General features: G+C 48.1%; 2 protein-coding genes across 3 annotated transcripts; one reads left to right on the top strand and one right to left on the bottom strand.

Annotated features, from left to right (window-relative positions):
• Positions 1–1,147: 1,147 nt before the first annotated feature.
• LOC127310723 (uncharacterized) lies at positions 1,148–3,697 on the bottom strand. The gene is made up of 4 exons (XM_051341372.1): positions 3,224–3,697; positions 2,122–3,109; positions 1,376–2,022; positions 1,148–1,294 (listed from the first exon to the last, which is right to left on the bottom strand). Exons 1-4 carry the CDS (start codon positions 3,695–3,697, stop codon positions 1,148–1,150), a joined length of 2,256 nt encoding a protein of 751 aa, XP_051197332.1.
• A 15,259-nt stretch (positions 3,698–18,956) lies between these two features.
• LOC127308729 (uncharacterized) lies at positions 18,957–22,363 on the top strand. Of its 2 annotated transcripts, none has more exons than XM_051339633.1 (3): positions 18,957–20,220; positions 21,065–21,163; positions 22,051–22,363. In XM_051339633.1, exons 1-2 carry the CDS (start codon positions 18,960–18,962, stop codon positions 21,115–21,117), a joined length of 1,314 nt encoding a protein of 437 aa, XP_051195593.1. In that variant the 5' UTR covers positions 18,957–18,959; the 3' UTR covers positions 21,118–21,163; positions 22,051–22,363. The 2 variants fall into 2 exon arrangements, with proteins under 2 accessions (XP_051195593.1, XP_071677536.1); XM_071821435.1 differs by having other exon boundaries at positions 21,065–21,166; positions 22,053–22,363.
• Positions 22,364–24,019: the final 1,656 nt, after the last annotated feature.

Here is a 24,019-nt window from a genome sequence, read left to right as displayed (position 1 = left end):
TATCTTCAAGAATCTGGTTTACTCTTTCTGTTTGGCCCCCGGTCTGCGGGTGATAAGCGGTGCTGAAGGTTAGCTTTGTTCCGAGGGCTTCATGCAGGCTCTTCCAGAATTTTGAGGTGAATTGGGTACCTCGATCTGACACTATCCTCTTGGGGACTCCGTGGAGACTAACAATACGGGATATATAAAGGTCAGCCAGCCGGGTTCCGGGGAAAGTGGTCTTGACTGGAATGAAATGGGCGACCTTGGTGAGTCGATCGACAATAACCCAGATGGAGTCGTGACCGCGCTGAGATTTAGGCAATCCTGTAATGAAATCCATTCCGACTTCTTCCCATTTCCATTCGGGGATCTTGAGGGGTTGGAGTAGTCCAGCTGGTCGTTGATGCTCAGCCTTCACTTTCTGGCACACGTCGCAACGAGCAATGAAAAACGCTATCTCGCGCTTCATACCGTGCCACCAAAATTGTTTCTTCAGGTCTTGATACATTTTGGTTCCTCTGGGGTGGATTGAGTAGGGGGTGTCGTGAGCTTCCTTCATGATGAGTTGCTTCAAGTCTTCGATATTAGGTACACAGAGGCGTCCCTTGTACCACAAAACTCCTTCAGCATCAATCGCGAAACCAGGGACTTCTTCCCTATCCATCCTACGCTTGATTCCCTCGATACTCTCATGACCCACTTGAGCTTCTTTGATTTGATCGAACAAGGTAGGCTTCAACTCGAGATTTGCCAGAAAACCATGGCTAACGAGCTCGAGGCCGAACTCTTCAAGTTCTTCATACAGCTTGGGTTGAGCAATTTTGATCAGGGTGTTCAATGAACATGGCTCTCGACTAAGGGCATCAGCTACGACATTGGCCTTACCGGGATGATAATGAATACCGAGATCGTAGTCCTTGATAAGCTCCATCCATCTGCTCTGCCTCATATTCAGCTCCCGCTGAGTGAAGATGTACTTCAGACTCTTGTGATCGGTGTAGATTTCACAGCGATTTCCCACTAGATAGTGGCGCCAAGTCTTCAGGGCGTGAACTACAGCAGCAAGCTCTAAGTCATGCTTGGGGTAGTTCATCTCGTGCGGTCGAAGTTGCCTTGACAAATAGGATATCACCTTGCCTTCTTGCATCAGCACACTTCCCAGACCCTATTTTGATGCATCGCAGTACACATCAAAATCCTTGGTGATATCGGGCATGGTCAAGACGGGGGCTGTAACTAATCGCTTCTTGAGTTCCTGAAAACTTGCCACACACTTATCGGTCCACTCGAACTTCTTATCCTTCTTCAACAACTGCGTTAAGGGTCTCGCAATGCTGGAGAATCCTTCAACGAACTTGCGGTAATAACCCGCCAATCCTAGAAAGGCGCGGACTTCGGTCTGATTGGTAGGGGCTTTCTTCTCCATGATGGACTGAATTTTGGACGGGTCAACTGACACTCCTCCGGCAGAAATGACATGACCAAGGAATCCTACTTCTTTCAGCCAAAATTCACATTTACTAAACTTGGCGTAAAGCTGATGTTCGCGGAGAGTTCCCAAAACAATTCGCAGATGTTCAGCATGCTCTTCTTCATTCTTGGAGTAGATCAGAATATCATCGATGAAAACCACGATGAACTTGTCGAGGTACTTCATGAACACCTTGTTCATGAGATTCATGAAATAGGCAGGGGCATTGGTCAGTCCGAAGGACATCACGGTATATTCAAAAAGTCCATACCGTGTGGTGAAGGCGGTTTTGGGAATGTCTAACTCTCGAACCTTGAGTTGATGATAACCCGTTCGGAGATCAATCTTGGAGAAAACTCGGGCGCCATTCATCTGGTCGAATAAATCTTCAATCTTCGGGAGGGGATATTTGTTTTTGATGGTGACATCATTCAGTTTTCGGTAATCCACGCACAGGCGGATAGTACCGTCCCGCTTATCCACAAAGATAACAGGAGATCCCCAGGGTGATGCGCTCGGGCGAATCAATCCTTTCTTCAACATGTCATCCAACTGCTTCTTCAACTCAACTAATTCATGCGGGTTCATTCGGTAAGGTCGCTGAGCGATGGGGGCAGTTCCGGGAACTAGCTCGATGATAAACTCGATATCCCGATCAGGGGGCATACCGGGTAGCTCATCTGGAAAGACATCAGGGTACTCACAAACTATGGGTACTTCATGCAGGGCTGGGCTAGCGACACTCTTCTTGCATAAGGCCTTAGATGAGGGCATGGTCGCCACGTGCTCAACTACTTCCCCGTCCTCAGCAGTCATGGTTATAGCTCGGCGAGCACAGTCTATATGCCCCTTGTACTTCACCATCCAATCCATCCCTAAAATAACTTCCAACCCTTGCTCACCCAACACTATCAGATTTGCGTGGAAACGTTTTCCCTGAATATCTATGGGAACCTCTTTGCAGGAACTCTGGGTTCTGCTAGTGGATCCAGGGATTTGTACGAGCATAGGTCGTTTCAAGGGGGTGGGGGTTAAGCCTCCCTTTTTCACAAAGGGCTTGGTAACGAAAGAATGCGAGGCTCCAGAGTCGAACAAAACAGTCGAGGGGACTGAGTTGACAGGGAACGTACCCAGAACAATATCCGGAGCTTCCTGAGCTTCTTCCGCGTTGACATGGTTGAGGTGTCCCCTAGCTGGTCCAGCAGACCTCTTCTGGTTCGGGTTCCTTCCGGCGACAGTACGGGCTTGACCCTGATTTGGCTTGGGCGCATTGGGGCACTGAGCAGTGTTCATCTTATTGGGACACTCCTTGGAGAAATGACCCGGCTGTCCGCAAGTGTAGCATCCGTTGGTGACGGGGCGAACAATGTTGTTCGGGCGGTTGTAGCTGGGATTGTAGTTGTTTCCTCCAGAACGCTGAGGGTTGAAGTTGCGGTTGGGGTTGTTGGGGCGAGGTGCAGGGGGTGGTGTCCTCTGCTGCTGGGGCGCCGGCCTTGGTGGAGGAAAGCTGCGGGGTCGCTGATTGCTGGAGCTGCCTTGCTGCATCATCGCCTTGCGCTTGCGGTTCTCAAACGCACTCTTGTGCTTGCTCTCCACCATGATAGAGGCATCAACAAGGGACTCAAGGTTAGGGTACGGAACAGTGACCAAAATACTCTGCATCTCATCATGCAGACCATTCAGGAAACGGTCCTTCTTCTTTTCTTCAGTGTCGGTGTCTTCTGGAGCATATCTGGACAGAGTGGTGAACTTGTCCATATATTCCACCACAGTCATGCTTCCTTGCTTCAGATTCATGAATTTGTCCTTCATGAGCTTAATCAGTCCTGATGGAATGTGGGTCTTGCGGAACTTGGTCTTGAATTCTTCCCAGTTGATGACGTGTCCCTCAGCTTGAATAGCCTTGACGTTTTCCCACCAAGCGTGGGCAGGTCCAGAAAGATAATGAGTGGCGAACAAAACCTTCTCATTGTCGCCAACTCCGGCAACTTCCAGGTTGTTCTCAATAGTGCGAAGCCAGTCATCGGCATCGAGGGGTTCAGTGCACTTGGAGAAGACAGGTGGATTGGTGCTCTGGAAATCCTTCAGCTTGGAGCGGGGGTCTGCATTACCATCCCCGCCATTATTGTTGTTGGCGTTTCCGGTAGCAATTTGAGCGAGGTGCTGAAGGGTAGCAAGGTTAGCTTGGCGCTCTGCACGGGCTGCCTCACGGTCTTCCATCATAAGGCGCAGAAGTTGCGCCATGGTTGGGTCCGGAGGTGGAGGGGGGTTTTGGTCGGACCCGCTGGCGTTTCCACTACGGGTTTCAACCATCCTGAAGAGATGTGGATCAGATATCAATGGGGAAACAAGGAGATGGGCAGCCACTTAAAAGGGGAGGGCTTGTTAAAAATGCAACTTTGAAAACGGAAACTCGCAAATGTAAAGTAGGCAAACGATAGCATAACATAGCAGGGTGCCGAAGGCACAACATAGTCATACAACATCACAACATAAGTCTCATACAGCACAACCAAAATGGATGGTTTTAACAGAACCATCATCATAAGTCTACTCGCATCGCACGGGGACCTATATCATCGCCCTACGGTAAGGTGGTGCGAGTCTGGGGGTAGTACTCTAGAAGTCGTCAAGGTCCACAACAGGACCCTCAGGTGCTGGTGGGGCGTCCTCCTCAACAAAGGCTGGCTCCTCGGGGTCCTCCTCAGACATCAGTGGCTCGGGCTCCTCATCCTCGTCGTTGATGAAGGCCTCATCCTCAGTATCAGGCTCCATATCGAAGTCCTCCTCCTCGTAGTCGTCGTCGTCGCTAAGAATGGCCTCGTTCTCCTTGCGGAGATCCTCACCGTCGTCCTCAAGCTCCTCGATAGTGGCCTCCATCTGAGCAGTCAGAGCCTCCAGCGAAGCCACCTTCGCCTTCAGGCGTGAAGCCTTCCGGCGTGCAGCAAGTCTCTTCTTGCGCTCACTGGCCAAGTCGGCCTGTGCAGCAGCAAGCTGGGCGCGAAGTGTCACGATCTCATCCTCCTGCAGATCGCACCTCTCTCGGGCGCGGTCCTGCTGAGTCTGAGTGTGGTGCAGCAGGTACTCCAAGTGGTGCAGCTAGTGGGCGGTGTCGGGGTGCGGGGCGCCGGCCACAGGATGACCCGCGCCGTCGCGCAGACCAAGGTACTGGTAACCAGTGTCGGCGACAGCCTCAGGGTGAAGGAGAGCAAGGCGGGCAAGTGCCTCCTGGAAGACTCGGATCATCCCGTCGAGCCACGTGCGCTCCATCACGTCGATGGTGAACTCCTCAGAAACGGGGGCAACCTCGCGCCCCCTGACGACGCAGGTGACCAGCCAGGCCATCTCCGAATCCTCCGGCCTCTCGGTACGGACGCCCTTCACCTCGGGCGCCGGACGCCCACACCGAAAAGCCAGATCGGCCAGGGCCCGCTCGAAGAAGTAGAGGGGCGGCCTCACCCCGACCTGGTGAAAGTGCGAGTACTCGATCGGCATCTACACAAATTTTAAAGTAGATTAAGTTAGTGACCACAGTGTGCAAAATTTTAAGCATAGTAAAACTTTAATGCAAGTAAAGTCTTTGAAAATAGAAGGAGATAAGGGACTTAAGCATTTTCAGCATTTAGTCAACCTCTTTGTTTTAAGAAAATAGTTCTTCCTCTGATCTAACGCCCATGCTAACTAAGGTCTCCTACAGTCAGGATGGCTCTGATACCAGCTCTGTGGGGCCCCGGACTTACCAGTCCAGAACTCATGTTATGCATACAATTTCACGATCCCAAGACCCTTCCATCGTGAATACATAACCGAACTGATACCAGATTACATCATCCATTACAGTACCGAAATAACATTAATACGGAAGTCTTACATCATAGGCCATCAAGGCCGAAGTTCAACAAACAGCAGCGGAATTTATTTGACTTCAAACAGCGGTGGAACCCACGTCAGGCCTTTACCCTACAGGCGGCTGACTGGGAGAGCGACCTAGTTCTCGTCTTCGGCGTCGTACTCCTCTTCTTCGTAGTACTCCTCTTCAAAGTCTGGCCAAGTAAATAGCCAGGACAACAATGCCAATGAGTACGTTTGAATGTACTCGCAAACCACCTTAGAGAGAAGTAAAGGATATGCAATATGGCAGTAGCAAGGAACAGGCACTAAACTAGGGCGACAAGGAGCGAGAGGTGGTTCCTCTCGAGAGTTTGACATTTCTATGTTTTTGTTGAAAAACTTTTTGTAAACAATTTTACTTTGCCGACTAATAGGTAAGGAAGACCCATTTTCTTTTTTCGGCCATCGGAATGACCAAAACAATTTCACCTTTCCACCGTACCTCTCGGTACATCTCCACCAGTCCCACTGGTACTTCTCCGTACCTCCCAGGTACATTTCCAAAAACTTTTTGGAAAACATATTTGTAAAACAAAACTTCCCTTTAATGCCACGTACCGCCGTTCCCATGTCCATAACCGCGGACACGGCTATTCGAATAGATTTACACTCTGCAGAGGTTGTACACTTTCCCCACAAGATCCGAATACTCATCGTGTGGGCATCATCCCTGCATAATAACATATGCCACGACAAGTACCCGATCATAGTTTTTCGCCTGCTCGCCTTAGCCTAAGACATGCTGCCTAGAGTTGTACCTCCCAACACCAGAGTTCGAGGGGTCGTTTACCCAGGAGTAGCAAATTCCCCGACCAACTCGACCCTCCAGAATGCCGCGACCAACTGCGGGGCATTATTCAATGGGAGCTCATAGGTTATACCCCGCGTACCTGAAAAGGCAAATGGGTTGCGTCCCTTCTCATGGGAAGGACCCCGGTCGAAGCGTCCATGGTCGGACTGCCACTACATTTGCAGGACCCAAACTAAGGTGAGACAAACTACTACACTACGCCCCGTCCCACTAAAGGGTAATGTGGTTGTACTGGCTAGGTCCGGTTTCGTACTATGGTCACCAAGGTTTTTCGAAAAACAACTTTTCGTCTCCATTTGCATCCAGCAATATATTTCATAAACCTTCTTGTGTTTCACAAAAACCACACTTGGGCAGGGCTACCCCATTCCAAGGTTTTCGAAAAGCTCATTTTCGGGAAAACATTTTCATAACCATTTTTCCAGGGCTCCCACCTATAGTCCGATTCTTCTTCAAAAAAAATGGCGACAAGGATGACAAGGTGATAAGCACCATATCACTAATAGAGGTGTGATCAGTAGGTATCAACGAGGGCTGCACCCTAAGGGTGGATCAATAAAAACTCCGGGTGGCACTAACCACCGACAATATAAATAGAAGACATGCACTTTTATAAAATCTGTAATAATGCAAGAATAAGATATATAGGATCAGAGATGCATCAAGAGGTGGCTTGCCTTGATCAGCAAAGTGCCCCTGGTCTTCCTCTTCAGTCCCTCCAAAGTCCCCTCCTCCTTCGTTTCCGGCGGTGTTCGAATCTAGCGTCGCAAAAAGAAAACAACAAGCTATACCCAATCAACAAACCACACCAGAATAATTCACACAAAAATTTGGAAAAATTACAGTATGAAAAGGTTGCTAATGCAAGCTACTGAAAGTGGTTTCATCCATTTATGATTTTTAAAACAAAAGATATGATTTTTGCCAATTCCAGAATTGACTTAGGAACCATTTAAATGGTCTAAATCTTTCTGTATGTCATAAAAATGCATGCAGCATACCTACTGAAAGCTAATAACATGTAGAGTACACATGCACAAGAATCACATGCAAATAATCTTTTAAATGACCTTGACCAATTATCTAAGACAGAAACCAGAGCATACAAACAGCAAGCCACACCAGTATCAGAGCATCACCAACCAACACCAAACATACCCCTGGATAGGTGAGACTAAATGTGAACTAACCCCACTGGTTTAACATTTTTCTGATTTGTAAATGATTTTATAAAAATCAAATACTAAAAAGATATACTGTTTTAGTAATTAAATTCTTGAAATTAAACTATAACTCTTAAAAATATTTCCTTTGGCACAAAATTACCTTATATATATATATCTACCAGCAGCACTTGGTATTGTTTCAAAATCTAAAGCAGTTTTCCATTTAAAAATCATTTACTAGCTCTCTGGACAGAAATGGTTTTGTAAAACAACTTAATTCCAGAAAGCCCCTGCATGCTAGACTAGTGCCAAAATGAAGCTATTTACATATACTTCACAACACAACTAACCTCATGCAAGAAGGTTGCATAAATATCACACACTAAATAAAATACTCCAGCAGATACTTTTTAGGTTTTCATTTATCAGCTCATTTTTACAGCACTAAACCACATGCATGCAGGTGTATATGGTTAAGAAAACATCTGTGAGCATGTAGGAACTTGAACCAACTCATTTGGTCACTGGATGAATTTGTGGTGATTTAAAAACTAAGCAGGGAATTACTGGCAGGTTAAAAGGAAGAAAAAAAGAAGAAAGGGAAAGGGCCGGCGCTGCTGGGCTTGGCCAGATTCGGCCCAGCAGTGGCTCCGCAGCGCGGGAGCGCCAGGGATTCAAATCCCGTGGCCGGGCCCAGCGGAAGAAACGGCGGGGCCAGGGGCGCATGCGGCCGTCCGATCAAGTGAGGATCGACGGCCGCTGTGCGTCGTCCTCCCGCGCCATGCACGCGCGTGCGACGTGCACCGGCGGAGCATCTGGGAACCGGCGGAGGCTACGGCGCTCACCTCACTGCGCAGATGATGACGGGACCGGGCGCGTTGGAAGCGGCGGAGCAGGGGCTGTCGAACGGTGGTCGCGGCGGCCAAAACAGCAACGGTTTTTTCGACGATCGACGGCGACGGGCGAGAACTGCTGTTCGGGATGGCGTCGCCGGCGAGCACACCTGAGATGAAAGGGAAGGCGCATTAGAGATAGGGAACTAGGGAGCATCCAGGGAGTCAAGTGGGAGAGGAAATGGGGGAGTCCCTCGATGGCAACCTTCACCAACACTCGCCGGATGTCGAGCACGCTTGCGGACAGCAGGGGGGAGAGGAGCTCCTCTCCTCTCGCGAGGTGGAGTTGGGGTGGAGTGGGGTTCTGGTGGCGAGGGAGTGGAGCAGCAGGAGGTCTGTGCCATTATATACGGGAACGGCCGGCGTACGGTGCGCCAGGTCCGGCGAGGAAGAGTGGGCGGGCGGCAGCAGTGGATTGGGCGTGATGGGCGGCGAGGCAACGTGTCTGAGCGACGGTGCCGCCATTTGGACGCGAGCGTGCGTCGGGGACGCGCGGCCTGGCGTGCACGGTCGTGTCCCATCGCACCCGCCAGCTATTCGACGGAATTCCCGCGGCGTTGCTCGGCCGCGTGCGTGCAGTAGAGCTCGGGGAAAATCTTGTCCGCGCACGGGCGTCATAGGGACGGTCTCATCCTCCACCGCAGGGCAACCATGGCCACCAGACGGGAGCGTGGGGCGGCCAGCGTGGCCGTGTCCAGGGTGACGCGTTCGTCGCCGGTTGGGGGTCGGAGTTGCTGCAGAACAAGAAGGGGTGCATGGTAGGTTGGTCTAGGAGGAGTAGGGAGGTGCATCTGCGTCGAGGCCTCCTGGTTTCGCCAGCTGGTGCCGCAGAAAGGAGAGAAGGTTGAGATGCACCGTGCGGGTCTTGCCAAAGTGAAGATGCGACGGGAGAGCCTCTAGGTTTGTGTAGGGGAGGGACAGGAGAGGGGTGCATGTGTGTGTAGCTTCAGGTGTTGTCTGATCCGAGTGGAGTGTTGCAGTTTGGAAGCAAGTGATCAACTAGCCCCGGCCATCTCTTCTAATTTCTCTCTAGACCACATGATGCCAAACCGCATGCACACACATGTGATCGTGGTGTGGAGAGTGAGAAAGTGAAAAGAGGGGAGCGAGTGAGATGACAAGGCAGAAAAATACAAGAGAGAGGGAAAGAAGGGATTTGGGAGCACACACACACACATGCATGAATTACTTGACATGGCCGGCTCACACATTTCCAAAGTGGAACAAGACAAGAGAGAGAAATGAGAAGGGAGGAGGGCATGGCCGGCCAAATTTTATTTAGCAAGCCAATTTGGCTCACCAAGTGTGCATGGGTGAGGAGAGTGACGGAAAAATGAGAGGAAAAATAATGCCTAAAAAGAAAAGGGAGAATAAGTGGGAGGGACAAGTTAGATAGCACATGGTCTATGCGACCAAACTTGCTCCAAGACACATTTTGGGATTTTTGTCACGACCAAAATGAAGTAATATAGTTCAAGAAAATGATGAAAATGAAATGAGTTCATTAGCACATGGCTAGAGACATTTTTGTAATCAAATTTGGTGTGAGAGCTGAGAGAGAAAAGTCACAAACAAAAGTGACTAGAAGTTGATCTCAAAAGATCCATCTAAGCATTAGAGGTTTAAGTCTTAGGGTTTTGTGAGAAAGAAAAATGTGATCACTCAAGTAAATAGAGAGAGGTGAAATGTTCCAAGGGTTTGTGTCACGGTTAAATTAATTCAAACCAGAAATAAAGAAGTTCACCTGTAGAAAGGGTTTTAGATTTTCTTTAGTGATCGACACACAATTTAATTTTTACAAGTAACAACCACACACATCCTACAATTAATGCAAGATCAACTATATGCATGTAAAGCTTGAAGATAGAAAAAGTTTTTGTTGGCCCTAAATTTTGCATTTCAAAATTTTAAATCAATGCACAAAAGTTGGGTTGTTACAAATATCCACATTAAAAATATGCATTTACAACATAAAAAACAGTAACAAGTTATAGGAATAGGAGTTATACCTCGAGCATGGGAAGGCACATCTCAATCCACACAATCTGCGAAGGATCTAGTTTGGAACGAGTGAACAACTTCTCTTTGAACAACACAACCTTGCCCATCATCTCTTTAAGTATATGCTCATCAATGGCATACTGGTCAATCTCATTGGCATCCATCAAAATACCCAAATACTCACATTTGACCACATTGCCAGTGCCAGGACAAAGCACAGTGGCAAAAGCTATAAGACCAAAGCTTTGAACAACAAGTGCATCATTTGTATCTTCACAATTCTCCAACACCTCAATGGCTTTAGCAATTGTCGCACGTCCCTTGTCATTCTGGAACATATCCCGAAGGTCAGATTGTTGAGTCCTCTTTAGATATACCATGTCCCTATTAGCGGAAGGCACGCCAAGAACCTTAACCACCATCTCCCTTGTGAACAAAATACTATTGTTCTTGTGCCTAAATTCCCTCAGCTTGGGATCTGTGTGCTTCACCACATACTCAATGAGCTCCATTGGCGGTGCTGCAAATGAAGCCACATTGAGCAGCTGCTTGAAAGGAGTCTTGGCGATGATAGCTCTATTTGCAACATTCATGTTTTTTTTGAACAACTTTCTCAAGACGCTTTGCTCCAAAACGCATTTGAAACATAGCCTCTTTCGGAGCTTCATTTGGCACCATATTGTCAAACTACAAAGGGAGAGAAACAACAAAACACAACGATTACTACATAAAAAGTTACAAATAATTACTCCCATCCAAACTACACCAACAACAAATACAACAATCCATAACAAAAATACAACAATCCATAGCAAATACAACAACAAACCATGTACAATATTAACAACATCTATTTGCAGGTACAAATAACCACAAAAATGAACATTACTTAGTCACAAAAAAGTTGCATGGATTACAAATGATACAACATATAATGTATAATATTAATGACAAAAAGTTGCAGGGTTAACAACAAAAATCTAATGTGAACTAACATAATTCGTTTAGCAATTAGAGAACCACATATGTGAAACCTACTTAGTCACAAATTATTTACATGGAATACTACAAATTTCATACTAGAAAAAACCCCCCTAGAATTCAACGGGAAAACCCTAGATATGGGGGAGAAATCGCATGCCGGCCAACCTAGCGATCGAGGAGCGAGGAAACCCGACGCGGGGGAGGATGGAGGAGGGCCGAAACAAACCGCCGGCCGCCGCACGGCCGCATCGCTAGCGATGGAGGAGGGAGGCCAGACGCAGGAGAGGAGGAGGAGAGCGACGCGGGAAGGAGAGAGGAGGGCGGAAACTTACCGTTAGCCGCCGCGCGGCCGTGTCGCTCCGCCGGGTCGCGCCAACTCCGCCGCGTCCCTCAATGTCTCCCGCCGCGTCGCTCCCGAGTGCCCTGCTTCGTTTTGTCGCCACAACTGGTAGAAGGGAAACGGGTCGGGCTGTGGACTGGCTGGGCCGCGTCGGTAGGCCAACATCCATCTGGGATGGATCAAACGGCGCGGAGCACCGCGCGATTGGTCGGCCGAAAGGAAGCGTTTTCCTAATACATACCCCCGGGAAGATGTTCTTTCCACAGAAGGTTCAAAAAAAAAGATGTTCTTTCCACAGGTAGTACATGTGTATACAAAGTAATGATCCAACCAACTGATATTTCTAATAGAGATATATCATTCTCACAGAATAATTAAAATAGACTAAAAAAACATCATCAATGCCAACTACAATAATACAAGATGGAGATTAAACACCCACTCAAACATAATTGAAATATATGCGACATGTTAAGAAATTAATTGGCAACTGATCGAGATTATCTAGTCATATGTATATTGCAGACAGATCCAGCAAATCTGGGCATCTCACATCTGGTAGGGGGCATCGCACCACACGGCGGCGGAGCCGACGTGTGTGCGCCCGCACCCTGACACCCAGCTCTCGTAGACCTCATATACCACGCCGTACGACCCTGGTGGGAGGTGCAGCGTGACCTCGTACAGCGGCGGCCCTAGCTTCATGTCCGCTGCGAGGCTGTCCAGCATGTGGCCTTCGGGTACGTGGGTCGTCCTTGCGGCAACACGCTGCTCGGCAGAGCTCTTCGGCCCGGCGCAGAGCCGCCCCACCTCGGCCTCGCTTGTGGCGAGCAGGACACCACGGTAGGAGACCTCAACGTAGGTGCCGGGTCTGATGCACGCCTTGGTCCCGTAGTTCCGCGAAGAGACTCCGAGAGTGAGATTGAACGACAGGCCCCTCGTCCGATCGAGGTCGGAGACGGAGTCTATGGCGACGTAGTAATGCGCGTCAAGATGGAGGAGCACGATCGGGAGGACGATGCACAGGGTGATCACGACGAACAAGATCGTAGCCATGCTCCCGATGCAGCAGTCTTTGCTGATCGTCTTCTTTTTATAGATCTCCCGGTCACCGTAGATTGTCTGCCTCTCGACGTCGTCCATCCCGGTCAACGACTGCCTGCCCATGTTCTTAGGGCTTCGGTTTTCTGTAAGCTTGCTGAGGGATTGTGTTTGTTGTCGAAGAAGAATAAGGATCGCCGATCTAGGTTTAGCAGCAAAGGAGAGGTGGGCTCATGAAATACATATATCGCGCGCGATGGCCCATGGCCGATGGAAAAACGTACGTACACGAGTAGTTTTTTCTTTTGGAACTAGAGTAGTTTCCGTGTTGGCAACCCGATCGCTGGAATATTTGAAAACTTATACGGTAATTCGGTAAGCAACAATTGCTAGACTTACGCGCAAAACGGGAAGAACGAAGAACCCCCAAAACGTGCGCCGTCAGGTCAGCTGTTCGATCCCGATCGAGGTGAACGCGCATCGACCCGATCTATGCATGCATATGTAGGCAACCCAAACGTGAACACGTCTCCAATACATTGTCGTAGCCAGCTAAATTGCGCCCCAGAGTTTACCTTAAGATGAAAAAATGGGCTTAGAGAAATACAACGCCTCTTCAAAGGAGTGGTACTTGATCGTTCTGGTTTCCGGTTGGAGTTGCTACTCGGTTGCGTTTCGCACATGCACGAGCGTTGACCTTGCTCGATCCAACCAACAAATACCACTTCCAGCCTTTTGGTCCTAAACCGTTCAGAAAAATATCATTGTTCCACCTTTTTTCTTTTGAGACTTTCAGCAATTTTATGGATGATAATAATAAGATCGTTTACAAGCGGAGAAAGAAAATCTGGTGGAGCATCAAACCACCCCTCTGCTATACCATGTTCTGCACCTCGGAGCCAGCTGGTGTGCAACTCCATTAGCCTCTCGCGAACAATGCTTCAAAGTTTTCTTGCCTAGAGTCATCAGCAACTCTCGACAGTTATGTTCTCTTGTAAATGAAACTCTCATTCCTATCTTAATGAATGAAGATACGCAATACTCGCGCGTGTTCTTGAAAAAAGGTAATGGAAATGACAGCTCACGTACCTCTGTAATTAAAAGGGTTTGTCACAACATCTACCACCTCCATACAATCAGATTCAACCATAACTGAGTGTCCATCTATTCCTTCTGCCAGGCGAAGCCTAGATACTAGTAACGACATAGCCTCGAAACATCAATCGCATGCTCCTTATCAGGGGCGGAGCCAGGCCCCGCGCAACCAGGGTTGTGGCCCTAGGCGCAACAAATCTTTCCACTTATTACCTATAGGTTTTAGTATAGTGGCCCGTGGTTCGTCTGAGTTCCAGGCCAAAACGGAAGCTTGCCAGCGCTTCATTTTCCTATGTTTCGTGACAAGTGAGTGACGAAGGAACGAGACAACGAGCCCCGAAGTCCCAAACAGGTTGTGAACACTTTTTTTCGAGCTAGAGAGCGCCGGTGTCGGCTCACCGTCTCGAACTAGCCCGCCGCGCTGTCTGGCCTCCCCACGCAGTTGTTGGTATGCGATGCGGCACTATGGCTTGAGCTGTCAGTCTACCGTGTCGTCGCCGAGCCATGGCCATCATCCTTCACCCATCGCCTCCACCACTCGGTATCCCCTCTCTGTCCCCTCTTTATATCTTTTAAAGCTGGTTGCTCCGCGCCTCCAGCTCCGTTGCTCCCCTCCTCGCGTGACAGAAGCAGGAAGATAGGGAAGAGTAATTTCTGAATTCTGATTACTCCTTGAGAATTGAATTGAGTCCAACATTCAGCTAATGCACATTGTTACGTATTGATTTCATGTTTAGAAATAGATGACAGGTAATTACTGTTGATATGGTCGTGGGAGTATCTTTTGTATTTGTAGTACCATTTCTAGTTTTATGTCCTCTCTTATGTATTGTATTGTACAGTGAACAAGTGAGTTGAAATTATATGTTTATCTTCGCAATTGTATAAAAAGATGTTACATGAGTTTTTGTGTGTGTTTAGTTTTCGGGGCGGGGCTTGATTCAATCCTAGCTCCGCCACTGCTCCTTATCATCACATGAAACAGCTATGAAGTTTTCATCGGAATCTCGTATATTTGTCCCTATAGCTCCGGTTCCTGGATCCACTAAATAAGAAGCATCTGACATTTAACTCAAGTGTTTGGACCTCTCATCTTGACATTGTTCGCCACAATGCCTCTCATGCACATGGATGCTCTTCGCGGAAATGGTGCTATTTTATTGTTTTTGTTTTGTCGCCTCATCCATCAAATGTACCAACAAGAGACTAAAATAGTTTCGGTTACATATTGTTCAGAGGAAGATCTGGTCCTCATCCACCAAAGCGTGACCTCGTCCGTCTTTGCGGTTGTGGACGAGCTGGTCCTTCTCGCTGGTCGGCGTTGTGTTGGGAGGAAGTGTGCCTTCTTGCGTTGTGTTGGCCACTCTAGTGGTCGGTTTTGAGGCTGCGAGGGGCTTGTCTACCTCTACTGTAATATCACGATCTACCTTTTCAGGCTAAGATAAGGACCTGTTTGTTTCCATATCCTGGTCGTGAGCAAACAAGTCCTTATGGAAACAAACATGATAAGGTATGCCTTTGGCGTACTCTCGAAAAAAAAAGAAACAAACATGATATGGAAATCTAGGACGAAACGACATCAAGGGCCCCTTGTTCACAGTAGCGAAGTTTTCTTAGGGCAGGGGGCCAGTCCCCCCTACTCTAGGTTTTTTAGAGATATTTATTTATGCTAAATTTTTATATATTACTTAAATTTAAGCTTATGGCCCCTTAACAATCTCCATCACACACAAAAGACTTAAAAGCTATTAGTATTGAATGGACAAGAGGAAATATTAGGGTAATGCAATAACAAACTAAATAATATTGGCATTTGGAAAGGCTAGAGAGAAATCGTATCTTCAGGAAAAATATTTGAATATTTTTTGTTAAAAGAAGTTGGTGTATAGGAAAGGTAAGCTGTAGATTGGACATTGTATATTTTATAGAATTATTATGAACGGTACATCCTAAAGGGTAAATATTGAAATAAATGTGTGGTAAGAGGCACGGTAAACTGTAGCTTAGAGCATCTATATTTTCTAGAATTATTTTAAACTCTACAACCTAATTACAAGTATAAATATATCAAATATGTAAAGAAATCTTGGACTGGGGCCCTCGCTCCAGAAGGCACGGGGCGAGCATCCCTTTGCCCCGCCCTATGGGCCAGCCCTGGCTGTGAGGCTAAATATCATGGAGTATAGCTCCTGCGAGCTTGCAAAACTGAAGCAGCATGTATATGTAGTACTCCCTCCATTTTAAAATGTAAGGCGCCTAAAGATTAGTAAAATATTAAATTTTATTAACTTTGCCTAAATATTCAGGAAAAAGTATTTACATGCACAATACTGAATGTACATATTAAAAAATATTTTATGGTGAATCTATTAATATTAATCTAATATTATAGTTTTTCATATTTTTTATATAAATTTGGTCAAACTTAGAAAACATTGACGGAGTAATTGCGAGGTGAGGTGCAAGACGGCTAAGGGCATGCCCAATGCACTGCCCTAGAGGTGCTGCTTCACACCTTTAGTTAGAGCATCTCCACTCGTCTCCCCGACGAGACCCCCGAACGACGTTTTTTCCATCCGGACGGCGTAATTTGGCCCAGTCGCGCCCCCGGTTCCTCGTTTTCGTCCGGATTTGGGCCTAAATTCATCCGGCGATCCCACGCCATCCCCGACCCCCCGGGGAGCGCTCGGGGACTCCGGACGAAACGAAAGCGCGGGAAACACCGAGGAAACTTCCCGCGCGTCTGGTGGCCCCAACTTGTCGGCGAGAGAAACCAATCGTCGTCCTCATCACATCGTCGTCCGCGCGCTGTAAAAGCCTGCCGCCGGTCTGCATTCGCCGGCCACGCGGCGAGTTAATGTCGTCGTCTTCCGCGCACGCATCGTCTTCCGCGCGCACTAAAGGCTGCCGCCGGTCAGCTCGCCGCGGACGCGTCGTATTCCACACGTCATTAATCACCAGCGCCAGCCGCGCCTATATCCGCCGGTCCGCTCGCCGCGAGGCGTACCCCGTGCTCCACTCTCCCTCCACTCTCCCTCTACTCTCCCGATGGCGTTCTACGACGACGACGGCGCAGCCAACAACGGCTTCCCCCGCCGGTCGCTCCACGCGTGGGAGGGGCACCTCCTCCACCAGGCGGGGTACCCCAGCCCGCCGGACACGAGGCCTCCCGGCGGCGGGTGGCGGCTTAGTGCTGGCGGCGTACCAATCCCGCCGCCGCCTCATGGCCACGCCCTCGACGTCGCCATCGAGGAGGCGTGGATGACCTTGACGGATGAGGAGCGCGCCGAGCCACGCCACCACCCCGACAACTACACGGCGTGGAACTCGTACTTCCTGCGGCGGTGGGAGCGGGAGCTTGCCTCCTACGACGGCCCGCCGCCTCCGCCTCCGCGCAACAACGCCGCGGGCCGCCGACGTTGGTGGAGCGCGCCGGGCCGGACACTCGAGGCCGTCCTCGATCACATCGAGGGCGGAAACTTCCCGGTGCTCACGATGCCCCCTCCATCGAGGGCATCGGCGAGCCGCCGCCGGGGAAACGTCTGGCAGCCACGGCGCATGGCTGCCAGCTCGTCGTCTTCCGGATCGGCGCCGAGGTCATCCTTGGCGCCGGTGAAGAGGGAGGAGGCGACGTCGCCTTCGACGCCGGTGCGCGTCAAGAAGGAGCCGGCGTCTCCCAGATTTTCTTTCTCCGCGACCAACCCTCCCAGCCTGGGCGGAAGAGGAAGGCGGCGAAAAAGGAGGACGCCGAAGCCGCCGCCGCAAATAGGCTCGCCGAGGAGGAGGCGAAGCGCGCGGAGGACGCCGCCGTGGCGGAGGCGATCGCCAGGTCGCTCAACGACCTGGTGCCCGCCGACAACGCCCTCCCCGAGGACGCCGCCCTGGCGTGGTCCAGCGCGAGTGGGAGCGCGAGGAGGCGGAGCAGCCAGCGGCGGGCGATGGACTGGCCGCGGCACGCCGACTCGCCGCGCGCGCCGCTCCAACCGCCGCCGACGACGCCGCGCGCTACCGCCGTCCTGCGACGCCTCCATCCGGCGTCGTTGCCCCCGTCGTCGACCTCGAGTCCTCGGACGACGAATGGTACAAGCCATCCTCGGGGTGGGGAGACGCCGGCCAGGGCAGCAGCCGCCAGGCCGCGCCGCCGAAGGTCGAGGACGACGGCTCCGACGACGGCGGCGACGACTACACGGTGTTCTACCGCCGTTTGGGCATGTAGAGCGCCGTGTTTTAAAATTAGCATTTGAATTCCCCTAGCCGAATTCGAAATATAGTCGAATTCGGCCTCTATGTATTAACTCCGCCCGTTTTAGTCTAAATATCATTAAATTTAGTCTATATTTGCCCGAATTTAGCCGAAGTTTATCAAGTTTCCGTTTTTCAAACTCGCATCGTCGTCTTCGCCTGGGCACGCGGCTGGGAAACTATTCCTCCCCACGCCAAATCTCCCTCCAATCCGGACGAAAATTTTGCCGGATTTGGGCGTGGGGAGCGCCAACGAGTGGGGATGCTCTTAGGTTCGGGTGGTCCAAAGTAGGTTCGGATGAGGAGACAACCTCCTCTTTAGGGCATGCCCAATGCACTGCCCTATAGGTGCTGCCTCACACCTTTAGTTAGGTTCGGGTGATCCAAAGTAGGTTCGGATGAGGAGGTAGCCTCCTCTTCAGGAAGTGGGATCTTAAGCCTTAAAAGCATGCTTTTTGGAGAGAGAAAGAGATACATAGTGTCATATTTGTGGGGTCCCTTATCTCTGTTTTCTAACTAAAGTTGTAGCTTCCATTGGAGAGATAAAATTCACCATGTTGCTTCTGACAACTTTTTTGCATGGAGCAACTAGTTGTGTATGCCACCATTGCTCATGCCCTTAAGAAGTGGGATCTTCAGTCCTAAAAGCATGCTTTTTGGAGAGAGAAAGAGATACATAGTGTCATATTTGTGGGATCATTTCTCTCTTTTTTCTGACTAAAGTTGTAGCTTCCATTGTAGAGATAAAATTCACCATGTTGCTTCTTACATTTTTTTTAATTGGAGCAGCTAGTTGTGTATGCCACCATTGCTCATGCCCTAAGGATGAAATTGTGTATGCATTGATCAGATATGTAAGTTTTTAAATACGACCATGGAGTAAAAAGGGGAAACAAGTTTACTCTAGCATTATGAATCGTTTTGTTCTTTTAGGAAATTCCTGTCTTATCTGAGAGAGGGAAATTTATACTCCAGGAGAACGTTGTAGGCACTTTATAATCTGCGGAGAGTACAGTTAAAAAAAACTTAGTGGGCTTCTTCTATGTATCTAGCCATGGGCTGGGCTTCAGAACAAAGAGAAAGTCAGGGGCTCTCTCACGGTTATGGTCATTTTCCGCTGTTCAGTGTCACTTCACTCCCCAGACGAGCGAGCTCTAGGGCAAGATCGATGAGCAGCCACCGCCGCCGCCACGACCACCACGTCCGCTCGCCGGCGACCGGGCCACTGGACGACGACGACATCCTCCGCGAGATCCTCGTCCGTCTCCCACCGCAGCCCTCCTCCCTCCCCCGCGCATCCGCCGTCTGCAAGCGCTGGCGCAGCCTCATCTCCGACCCCGGCTTCTTCCGCCGCTTCCGCCTCCGCCACCGGCGCAACCCGCCCCTCCTCGGTTTCTTCGACAGGTATGCCGGCCTGTCCTTCCTACCTACTCTGGAGGCCCCCAACCGTGTCCCTCCCGGGCGCTTCTCTCTGGAGCACGACGACGACTTCGAGCGCTCCATGTCCCTTGGATGTCGCCATGGTCTCTTCCTCATCTTCCTTTCGAAGCCACGCCAGGTCCTGGTGTGGGACCCCATCACCGGTGACAAGCACAACATTGCCATTCCCGCGGCGTTCGATACAAAGAAAACCATGGGCCTGGTCAATGGGGCGGTGCTTCGCCCTGCTGGAGAGGGCCAGCACTTTCAGGTGGTCTTGGCAGCTGCAGACAAGAAACAACAAGCGCTCGCCTGCGTTTACTCGTCAAAGACAGGCCTATGGGGAAATCCCATCTCAACACCGCTTCCATACAAGGCTAATCAGAGCCATATTCCCACCATGGTTCATGCGGTAGACGCTGTGCTGTCTGGAGATTCCCTTTACTGGATGTTTACTGGAAATTTAGTTGGAATTCTTGAATTTGACTTGGTGAAGCAGAGCCTAGCTGTGATACATCTGCCAGTAGATATTTGTCTCCAGGGCAGCTGCTTCAGGATGATGCGGGCAGAGGGTGGTGGGTTGGGTTTCCTCTTCGTGCAAGCGGCAGATCACACGGCTCAGTTATGGCAGAGGAAGACTGATTGTGATGGTGTTTCTTCATGGAAGCTTGGAAGAACTATTGAACTGGACAAGGTGCTTTCCCTGAAACCAGAGGAGAAAGGGCCGCTATCCATACTAGGGTTTGCTGAGGAGAATAATGTGGTGTTTCTGTGGACAAGAATCGGCGTCTTCATGATCAATCTTGAGACTTTGGAGTTCAAGAACCTTTACAAAACCATGGTCTTTTCTCACTATCATCCATTCGAAAGTGTCTACCCTGCAGGTAATAACATGCCTTATATTGCTGATACAGCATAACCAAGTTATTGTTCGATAATTGGCTGATGAAATTATGCTCACAGAAGTTTGACCAACAATTTTATGTAGCGTCATATCATTTGTTTCTTTTGCTGCTTCATGACCTCTTCAGCAGTGATGATGTTCTGCATTTGTCTGTTCTCATTCTTTGTGGTGGCTTTTAATGTAATGATTAATGGTTGATGGTCTAGAAAAAAAATCTGTTAGTGGTATCTAATTTGCTTTATGTTCTGTAGATGGGCAGTGGGCTGCAATTGGTCTACTGGTAGCTTTGTTTCTATAATTTTTGTGGTTAAGTCAGAGCTAGATAACTGTCTTCATCGTTTTATTTTATGAATATGCAATAAAACAATGAGTACAAAATTGGAAAATTTTATGTGGAATAATTGAACTAATTTCATCATTGTCTACCTACTGACAATACAAAAATTGTCTAATGGTAGTGTTAGTGCATATGTGCAGTGCCATTTTTTCTCAAGAGGGGACAACGGTTGGAAGTTGGATTACATGAAAAAATGGCTTGAACCCTTTGGAAGCTTATACTTAGTTATACTTCTTCCATTCTGTATTGTTATCTCTGCTGATATTGCTAATAGGCTTAAATCAATTTGTGTAACCGTTTGGTTTGAAATTTACGAACATTTATTTATCAAATTGTAGGATTGTCCTGCATGTGGCATGCCTGTAGTAACTGTTCGGTTTGCAATTTACGGAAGTTGTTCATTTTGCGTGCTCCTTGCTCCTATCTTTGCTGCGATGGCATATACTCTGCCCCATATGACACATTGTTTGAATTCTTATGCTTATAGGAACATGTCTTAATGCTGGGCACGATGGGGCTGAGCTTCTGCTCAATGCTTAAGATGATTGTCTGGTTTGATATTCTATTTGATCTACTGGTTGAGCAGGTAAGCTTATCTTCTACTGATGTTCTGCCCACCCTATACTCTGGATGTGCTCTTTTGTTTCCCCTCCCTTTCATCCAGCTTCCCCTGCTTTTGTTTTACCTCCTTAGTACTCCCCAAGTGCTTTTGGTTTACCTCCTTAGTACTCCCCAAGTGCTTTCTGTAATGTAGTGTGGGCTCCCCAACTTAAGACCCTTAGCCTGTCCCATTTGTGCATATGTCCATGCCTGGTGCGAGATGATTACACTGTCATGCTAAGTAGCTGCAGATGAACCACTAACCTTTTACTGTCTTGGGGGATATATTACCATGGATGCTTCATACTTCATATCGAGCAAAATGACATAACTAGATTCACCATAAAAGCTGATTTAATCAGTAATGCCATCTTTTTTCTCCGTGGCATATTATCGTTAGATGTAGTGGTGATAGTGTTGAATGATGCTGTGCAGGGTAGATAAATTACAGCCATTTCTTTTTTTAACTATTATTACAGCCGTTTTATGAAGAAAGCAATTCATAAGATCTCTTGCTTGAGGCTTGTACTCCATAAGTTTTATTTGTTTGTGACTACCTAGCTCGTACATTTGTAAAAAGTAGGCCTATGAGCTTGAATCAGGTGTTTATGCTATCTTACTCCATGAGCCCCTCATATGCACACTGATCTTCTAGCCTCTACTCAGACCAGCTGTAGCCAAAAACTGCTAATAGTAGAAGTTGAAAGTGGTGCCACTAGACTGCAAATTACTTATTGCTACTATTGTTGTTCTTTGTTTCAGATATTTGTTTTGTCTAATAATGCTGACTTTGCCGAGATGATCAAACTTTTGACACATTTTTCCCTAAATGAACAGCGTTTTTTTTTTCTAATGATGTTGCTAACTCCGCAGGATTTGGTGGCTGAAATGCAAGGTGGCTTGTTGCCTTGTTGGGTGTAGGTTCTTCTGCTTTATGTTTTGAGAGAGAGATTGACCCTCTATGTAGCGTGCATTTGTCAGCTATGAAGTGAATCTCCAGGAATTAATCGCCTATTTGATAACTCTAATGTATTATTATCTGGTTACCGTGGAAGTTTGTCAACTGGCATGAAGGCCAAGTCATGATAAGTCCTATGTATTATCTGATTACCATAGACATTTGTCAGCTGTCATGAAGGTTGAAGGCACACTGACTTGCTCCTATTAATCAGTGTTATACTTCTTATTTCAAGCAAGCTTGGATCTTGCTTGCATTTGAGTGTGAGCGTGGGTTTGATTATCTTCTCATGTTGTATCAGGTGGTAGGTTTTGCTGTTGGGTTTCTGCATGTCTGTTCCATGCTGTCCTTTCATTAAATCTATATCTTACTTGGAGCTTGATATTTAGAATTGTATCGGTGACTAATGAAATGTTGAATGGCATCGGCCTGACCTTGGAGTTTGAAGAAGCTCTGTTTGTTCAACTACACCTGCTGATGTGCGCCTGCATAACTAATCTGCGGTTGTTTATATGGTGATCATTACAGCATAAATAGCTGGCGAAGGCTTCAGCTGTGTCTATCAACACAAGTTGCGACACCCAGTTGCCTGCAGCGCAAGCACAAACTGTAGTGGCCGAGAAGAAAACAGAGTATATGGTATAATTGATCTTCGCGGGAGAGACTTGTATAAGATCTATCTATTAGGTGAGATCATAGGATCAACTCACATCAAATATATTTTTATCATGCGAAAAAATCTGAAAATAATATACGACATACTGGATTGTATCTACAATTCCAAAAAAAAAAAAAAATTCAGCTCAAAATTTGATCTACAATTGAAGAAATAAAAAAGATAAATCCGACTATAAATAGTGTCAGATCTGATTGAATAGTAGTTCACACTATTCACACTTAAATTTATCTTTTTTGTTTCTCTAAGTATATGTTGAATTTGAAGCTGCAAATTTTTGGTCTTGCATATGTAACATAGATGTGCGTTGTCATTTTTTTTTTCATAATATTTGAACATGTTTTGTCTCTTGAATTTTTTTATTCTCATAGATCCTATCTAAAAGGTGATCATACCCAAGTCTTCCCATGATCTTCGCGGGGTTAGTCCAATGCTATGGGTGTTCTTGTTGTATTTTTTTCGCTGAGATTGATTTTATCAACGAGTCACCTTTTGAAGCTAATTTTATAAACAGTAGGCTTAGACCATGCGTTAATTTTATAAACAGTAGGTCTAGGCCATGCGTTATATTAATAATGTCGACAATGGCAGGTACAAACGTGCTTACACATAGCATAGCTTTTGGCAACACAAAATAAACAAATGAGACACCAATACCACACTAAGAAACACAAGCACACACAAGATAAACAAAATGAGACACCAATATCATTGCACTAAGACTAATACTAGGAGGCGCAAATCAAACGAGGAAGCAACAACAACGTGCCATCGTCTCAGCTGGCAAATAAGAGCACGTACTCCGCCATCTTCACCTTCGGAAGGGACCCCATGTCCCTCGCCCAGGATTGAAGAGCACCGAACTGTAGGGAGGCGAAGGAGTTCAACCTACAATACCCGAGAGAAAATGCAAACATGCCGCTGGGGAAGAAGCCACCAGAGACGTTGGGGGAGCTCCACCAACTGACCACCCCCACCAAAGCTTCAACCACCACATCAAGCCACAACTGATGGACGAAGACGTACCAAAGAAGAAACGACCGAAGTCGCCACGAACACCTCTAGTGAATTGCTCAACCACCATCTCTCCAGCCCCCCCCCCCCCCCCCAGATGGCGCCTCTAGGAAGGTGAACGGCATCACAACGCTACCGCCATCCGAAAGGGGAACCAGGGGATTTCGCCCAATACATGGAGGGGTAGTGAAGGG

The sequence above is a fragment of the Lolium perenne genome, chromosome 6, assembly GCF_019359855.2.
Source record: "Lolium perenne isolate Kyuss_39 chromosome 6, Kyuss_2.0, whole genome shotgun sequence".
Taxonomy (NCBI): Eukaryota; Viridiplantae; Streptophyta; class Magnoliopsida; order Poales; family Poaceae; genus Lolium; species Lolium perenne.
This window is presented reverse-complemented; position numbering and strand designations above follow the sequence as displayed.

Excerpts from the sequence above, each read along its gene's own strand:
- LOC127310723 (XM_051341372.1), bottom strand. The coding sequence starts at position 3,697 with ATGGCGCAACTTCTGCGCCTTATGATGGAAGACCGTGAGGCAGCCCGT. Across the intron at positions 3,110-3,223 it reads TGAAGCAAGGAAGCATGACT|AGTATTTTGGTCACTGTTCC; the intron begins GTGGTGGAATAT and ends GATGAGATGCAG. Across the intron at positions 1,295-1,375 it reads CCCCTACCAATCAGACCGAA|TTGTTGAAGAAGGATAAGAA; the intron begins GTCCGCGCCTTT and ends CCCTTAACGCAG.
- LOC127308729 (XM_051339633.1), top strand. The coding sequence starts at position 18,960 with ATGTATCTAGCCATGGGCTGGGCTTCAGAACAAAGAGAAAGTCAGGGG. Across the intron at positions 20,221-21,064 it reads CGAAAGTGTCTACCCTGCAG|GAACATGTCTTAATGCTGGG; the intron begins GTAATAACATGC and ends TTATGCTTATAG.